Source organism: Leptopilina boulardi, unplaced genomic scaffold (assembly GCF_019393585.1).
Source record: "Leptopilina boulardi isolate dan_hultmark-lab unplaced genomic scaffold, ZJU_Lbou_2.1 LbouV2_316, whole genome shotgun sequence".
Taxonomy (NCBI): Eukaryota; Metazoa; Arthropoda; class Insecta; order Hymenoptera; family Figitidae; genus Leptopilina; species Leptopilina boulardi.
In genome coordinates, this window is record NW_026137881.1 from 368,458 (window position 1) to 375,696 (window position 7,239).

Genomic DNA, 7,239 nt, shown 5'->3' on the forward strand with positions numbered 1-7,239 from the left:
ACTTATTCGAATACTATTCATTTTATCGCGGGAGACACCACTTTTGAAGACCAGTTCCATCTCCGCACCTTTGCGGAAGATTTATCATATCAGACACACCATCTAGATCAATCCTCATATATACTACTTGAAAGATTCTCTGCGGGGTTACTTCCATAGCTTCCTCAAGCACAGTAGAAGAACATACATATATATATATATATAAACAACAAATGTAGGTACTACTTGTATCGAAGGTTGGAGGAGGGATGATAGGAGAGGGTAAGTGGTAATCTTTTTTAGTCGTGCCTCCCAAGCACACTATGATTATACACACGAGTTACTGCAGGTTCTAAGTTGGTGTCCGTCTTTTCTGGACCCAATCCAACACCAGGCAGAAGTGAAAAGGGAGGAGGACACAGTGGACCTGAGAAAAAGGGAGAGAGAGAGAGAGTTAAGTAGAAGGGGAGTGAGTTTAGGTCGTGAGGAGGAAGCGGGAGGTCAAAGAGGAAAGACGAGGAGGAGAAGAAGAAGAAGGAGGAGGATATTGGAGGAGAGGGTGCACAAGAGCAGAGGTTACTTTTAATGTCTCGCGTCACGCAGCCCAAGGCACAAGAGTGAGCCTCGCCTCGTCTCCTTACTAATTTGGCGCCAATTTCCAAGCAACCACCCAAGCAAAAACTAACCGAACCATATACTGGTACTCTCACTCTCTCTTCTTACTCCCTGGGCTCTGATTAAATGCTACCCGCCAATGCCTGACTGTTCCCACACTCTCTGATATTTATAAGTATTGCTGTGTGTATATATCTGTGTGCATCATGCCCTTGCTCCTGAAGAGATCTCTTTCTTGTGCGTGTTGTGTGTACTATACTCTCAAGAGTCCAGGACACTGCACCGTGTACCACGTGCGTGCAAACCAAAACTTAGTGTACTACTACGATCCTCCCTCTTCTTTTGCTTCTCTTTTTCCTCCAGCCACCTCCTCTTCTTCTTCTTCTTCTTCTTTGGTCTCCAAGCGACCCGGATTCACGACCTTGCCCTTCTTCATGCCCGCATAATATATATTCCCAGATGGTCTGTTCTATTGGTTGCAATTTACATTTATAGAAATTGAATTTATTTTTTTCTTTGATAAGACTGAACCAGCAGGGAGTCATCTAGAGCGAAAGATATTGCGATTGAAAACCTATACAGCCTAGAGTTGTTTGTGCGGTTTATACCTCTGATTCTATCCTAGCGCCTGCTTGACTGTTTACCCATTTTCAATGCGTGCATGTTCTTTTGCCTGCTTATGTATTCTCATCCTCTTGAAATGTGCCTCAAGCTTAAACCTTGATTCAGAAATATACTACTATATGCGCGGCACCATTACAACTCTTGGAGACAGGATTGCCATTAAAATTGCGCCTTCTGCTTTTGTTATTTGCATAATCATCAATATCATCAAAGATCATTGTGTCGAATGACCTCTAATTTTTTCTTATTTTGTAACTGATTTTTTTTTTTAAATAGTTGCCGTATGTATATCTTTGAGGCAAATAACTCTACAAGGTTGCAGTTTTTTTGATTTATTACTGATTGAATCGGTATATATTTAAAGATTTGAAAATTTTAACGACATTGTTAGAAAATCTGGAAATCTATAAATACACTATTTTAAATATTATGAAAATAATAAAATTTAATTAATTGTCAATATGAAGTTGACTGACGCCAAAGAAACCAATTATTAAATTTAAATATTTTCGTAATATGAGACAATAATAGAGATTTTAAATGTTAATTTTTGAAATTTTCTATTTTAAAAATTTTAAAGTCGCATCCAGTGTTAAATTCAATTTCAACAATTTGCAAAATTTAACAATCGATAATCGACTGTCAAAGGGAGGTTAAACTTCCATCAAAACGTAAACAAATATTCGTTTAAAGAATGACAACAAAAGAAAATTGGAAACCAAATTGGCACCGAGGTGGTAAAGCCACAGACGTTACATGGATTGGAAAATACACAATGGCATGGTGTTCTGGTTTATATATTATATTTTACAATATTAAAAAAAATCAACAATTTCTACGATGGTGTTCAAAATCGTCAAATGGCGAAGGTGCTTGTTGTATATCAAGTCATCCAACATTAAGTATTTTTGCATATGCAGAAAAAATTATCAATCCTCGAATACTTGTCTATTCATATCCATCGATGACTAAAATAACGGAATGCAATGAAGCAAATAGAATAGGTTATTTGGCGACAATATTTACAGAAGATTTTCTAATATCATTGGATACTTATCCAAATTTTACTCTCACTATTTGGTCCTGGAGAACGGGGGAGCAATTAAAATCAATTAGTACCACGATACAAGATGACGAGTGTCAGGTATTACGTAAAAATTATCAACAGACAATTCTTATTGCTCAAATGGGTCAAAATTTGGGAAAATTGTGTATATGGGACGTTGCTGTTGTGGGAAAGATGATAATTTTAAAAGATTATAAAATTGTTTTACCCAATGAGGCATTAGTGAGTGACGTGAATTGGTGTCCAAATTCTGATGATTTACTTGCCATCACCGATAGAGATGGACATATTTATTTGTCAAATCGAGATGGCAGTGTTATTGAACGAATTGTCCTGTCGCAACATTGTGGTGTTTGTCCAACAATTGAACCACCGGCTATTTGTTGGTTTGCCAATGGTATTGTTCTTAAAACAACATTTTGTCAAATTCGTTATTATAAGAAAATTAATGATTCTGTTTGGCAGAAAAAGTGGTATGTTAAAACAACAACAAAACCTTGTGTTCTAACTTCGTTGCCATTTAGAAATGATAGATTATTTTTTCATACTTTGGAAGGACACTTGATGGAATTATCTTTTATCGATGGTGAAAATACACCTTTAATTGAAACAAGAATTTTTTACGGAGGATTTGTAAAATATGTTGATTTCATATATCCCTGGGGACATCATTTGGTGATTGTTGATAATTTTGTATCAATTGCTATTATTGATTCTGATGGTGGTATGGAAATAAGTAGATTCGATTTAGATTTGGAGAATATTACTTGTGTTACATCACATCCGGATTATCCAATGGTAGTGGTGACATCTGAAAATGGAGAAGTAATTTTGATAAGTGTACTTGATCCATTGAAACCGAGGATATTTGCTCGTTTTCATTTGCAAAAGGAGAAATTGGATTTATTGAAATTTTCCCAATCTGGCAGGTATTTATATTTGTAATAAATATTTCCGATGTTATTAATATTAATATTCAGATTTTTTTAAATTCCTCAGAATTTGAAAATCTGTTCTTTACAGATTTTTATTAGTGGGAAATAAAGAAACTGGAGTTTTATATTGTATCAAATTGTCTAAAAAAGAAACCTATTCAATAATTGGAGAATTGTCAGTAAAAAACTTAATTTCCGATTTGTTTGCATTCGAAACAACAAATTCGTTGAGAGTTTATCTTCTACAACAAACAGAAGATATACCTGCTAGTAATCAATTATTTGTCTACGAAATTTTCCAAAATGAAACCAAATTTAGAAACAGTTTTAAAGTCATAAACTTTAGGGATTATTTTTGTAATTTGGAGTACGTTCCTGAAAATCCGTTTCTACTGATTGGTACACCTTATCTAACAAAGCAGCTTCATGTTTTGAATCTCAAAAATTGGCAAGATTTAAGTATCGACAGTGTAATGAATTCTTGTCATCAGATGAAACAAAGCTCTGTGTTTTCTGATCGAAATTGGATCACAACTAGTGGAGCCGATGGACTTGTTATTGTACGAGATAAAATGATAGAAACTGCAAAAATAATTCTAATGACTCATCATAGAAAAGATTATGGTGTTACAAAATCAATGATGAAACCTTCTGGTGATTTATTAATAGCCCTAGGAGCTGATGGTTCACTTGTAGCGTTGAAATATTCCGCAAAGGATTCAAAAGATAAGGAACAATTTCATGAAGTATTTTACAATAATTATGAGAATTCGAAAAATTTTACAGATTATCGTTCCTTGGATTCGGTGATATTTGATATGCTTTCACGACCTCTTCAGGAATTTGCACCATTGGAAGAGCGTCAAAATCTAACATGGCGGGAGTGGATTCAAAAAAAGATAATCCAAGAAGAAGAACTTACGTGTGCAAACAATAGAGCGGCAATTTTATCAGAGTTTGAAAATATCAAAACTAAAATCGTGAAATTAATAGATGAAAATGAGAAATATTTGGATATTGAAAAATTACCGATATCGGCTTTTGATTTGGATAAAGTATTACGTGAACAAAAGACAAAAACCGCTAAGGATGAGAGAGAGGACACTCGTTTGGAATTGGAGTACAATTGTAAAAAAATGGATGAATTGTCCGATTGGCTAAAGGCTAAATATTGGGATTCACAGGTGAATTTGTCAAAATCGATATTTTCCATTTTTGGTACAACGGAAGTGGAGAATTACACTAATGACTCGTTTAAGCCATATCACAAGGAACAACAAAGATGGGCTGTTTTTAATAATGATATAATTAATCAATTGAGAAAAAAAGATTCATTTGCCCCTTGGCGTTTGTATACTAAAATGGAGCTCAATTTAGAATTGGAAAAAGTTGGAAGACTACCAATAGAAGATGAAAAAGAACGAATGGATGCTCTTTTAGAAGCTCATGATGAAGAGGCTAAAAGTCAAAAAAACAGAGAATTGGAAAATCAATTGGATAGTGAAGGTATAAAAATTAAATATATTTTTTTGTATAAATATGGTGAATTATTAATTCATTTTTGTTTTAAGGATTAACAACTCATCGTTACGTGGAGCCATGTAATCAAATTTCTCAATTTGCCTGCTACAGTTATTCGCAATATTATTTAGAGAGTATATTTCAAGAAATTGATGCGACAAAATTACGTGATTTTTGGAATAGTCAATTTGAAGAAATGTTTGAAATGAAGGAACGCGAGATGTCATTGATTCGTGAGAGAATAGAGAAAATTGAATATATTGACAGTGAATTGAGATTAATGTTTAGTCAAACTGTACCCGTAATGCCAAAATATCCAAAATGGGAATTGAAAGAAAATCCTGAAAATATTATCACTGTTTACGATTCTGAGGTATCAGTAAAACCCTATATTTCACCATCGGAACAGGAAATTTTAGATCAAAAATTAGCCGAAGCGGAACATATTAGACTTCTTTTGTTGGCTGATGATTTTCGTGAGAAGGCACTGATGAAAATGATGGATGGTGTTTTGGAAGTTCGTTGGGAAGATATTATCAAAAAAGATATTCCAAAACCAGCCTGTTTGCTAAAACCTTCTGATCAGTATACAAAAGAAGATATTCTCACCATTAAACAATACGAAAAAGATGTCGAAATTTTAATTCAAGAACGTGATAAATATCGAAGAATTTTAGAAATGGATTTTGTTAAAATTAACGAAATACTTTGGGAAGGAATTGATAAATTTAATTCTCGTTTGGAAGAAGCATTTCAGGTGAATTTTCTAAAATTTTTAATTTTATTACTATTATTATTATTATTATTATTATTATTTTTTTCCCCCCTTATAGCTAAGAATGAAAGTCGAATCAGCAATAAAACAACAAAATTTAAAAAACGTTCGCTATTGTTTACGACATTTACATCGACTTGATTTTACAAAAAAAGAAGATGAAATTAGGGATGAAATTGAGATTGAACAAAAATTATTGACTGAATTAAATAATGATATTCATTTAATTCAAAATGAAATTCATGATCTACAGATTGTTGAAGATAATTTTCATCTTCGTGAGAAAACAATGGAGAAAAAATTTAAATCCGAATTTCCAGGACTTAAGAAAGGTGTCTTGGAAAAACTGAAAAATCACTATAAACGAAGACCTCGTATAATTTGGAAATATTTCAGTCCTAATGATTTTGTCGATCTTGGAAATGCCATTGTCATGCTGACAAAACTAGTACAATTATCCCCTGAGTGTATGGATTATCTGAAGGGTCTCAATCATTTGGATACTAAACCAGGAAGTTTACCATCTTCAATAACTGATAATCATTGGGAAACTTTTGTTCATCTACGGAGACTTAAGATTGTCATTGAGATGAATATTAAAGCACAAGAATTAAAAATCAGCAGGGCAAATAATATACTATTGGATTTTAATAAAAAAGCAACAAATTGTCGACTTCAAATTGAAAATCTCAAGAAAAAATTAAATGCCTCAAAGCAAGAACGAATTGATTATGAAAGTAATATTGAAATACAATTGGTTTTAAAAATGGGACAAGTTGAAATTAAATCACAATTAACGAGTCAAGATACAATGAATAGTGTTTTAATTCCAAGATCAGAGATTTTGATGGTGAATGAAAAAATTTTAGAAATTGGAACACAAAAGTTGAATGCAATTAAACGAACATTGAATTTTAAAAGGGGTATTTCACTTAAAGAATGGGAGCATAAATGTTTAAAAATGAAAATTGACGATTTAAAAGAAGAATTACATTCAATTGAACGAATTCAAGTTACCAAACAAATTCAATTGTTTCTCAAGCGTAAGGCAAGGGGTTTTCCCGATGATAAGACACCACAAAATTTAGAGAGACAATTGGAAGTCACGAGACGAGCTTCGGAAAAAGTTTTAAACGATTGGATTATAAAATTGAAGGATGTTGAGAAACGAATAGAACAGGTGCAAATGAAGAATGAAACGCTCGATAGTATGATTATGAAAATGAATGTGGTTAGATGTGAGATGGAGATGAAACGAGATCTTATCGGTGAAGCTAAGCATCGAGAAGTGTTGGACAAAAAGATGACGATATTTATGAAAAGATCAAATCTCATTCAAAAATTACAAGATGGTTATGTTGAATATTTGTCACTTCAAAAGGAACAAGAGTCGTTGAGAATGAAACAATTTCCTGAACTTATTTGTAAAGCATTTGATAATAATGAAAATGTTGATAAAGTGTGATATAGATGTGTTAGTTTTTCATATCATTTTAGAATTTTGAAAATTATTAAACTTATATTTTGAAAAATAATTTTCTTTTTCTATTACAATAAATTTTTTTCAACCATCAAAATTGATAAAAAAAAGAAAATTGAAATTTTTTTCAAAGTATGAAGAATAAAATATGAGTGTTGAATGATGCAAATGATGAGAGGCGTAAAAGTGTTATGCTACATATCAATTTAATCTGAGAAGTTCCAGGTGTTCCAGCTACTTTATA

The 7,239-nt window shown here is 32.7% G+C and overlaps 1 protein-coding gene across 1 annotated transcript; it reads left to right on the forward strand.

Moving 5' to 3' along the window:
* Positions 1 to 1,912: 1,912 nt before the first annotated feature.
* On the forward strand, positions 1,913 to 6,980 carry LOC127283936 (cilia- and flagella-associated protein 43). Its single transcript, XM_051309080.1, has 4 exons — positions 1,913 to 3,213; positions 3,308 to 4,725; positions 4,791 to 5,497; positions 5,574 to 6,980. Exons 1-4 carry the CDS (start codon positions 1,913 to 1,915, stop codon positions 6,978 to 6,980), a joined length of 4,833 nt encoding a protein of 1,610 aa, XP_051165037.1.
* Positions 6,981 to 7,239: the final 259 nt, after the last annotated feature.

Bases quoted from the DNA above. Each gene is read 5' to 3' on its own strand.
- LOC127283936 (XM_051309080.1), top strand. From the start codon at position 1,913: ATGACAACAAAAGAAAATTGGAAACCAAATTGGCACCGAGGTGGTAAA. The intron at 4,726-4,790 runs GTATAAAAATTA...TTTTGTTTTAAG, and splicing joins AAATCAATTGGATAGTGAAG to GATTAACAACTCATCGTTAC. The intron at 5,498-5,573 runs GTGAATTTTCTA...CCCCCCTTATAG, and splicing joins GTTTGGAAGAAGCATTTCAG to CTAAGAATGAAAGTCGAATC.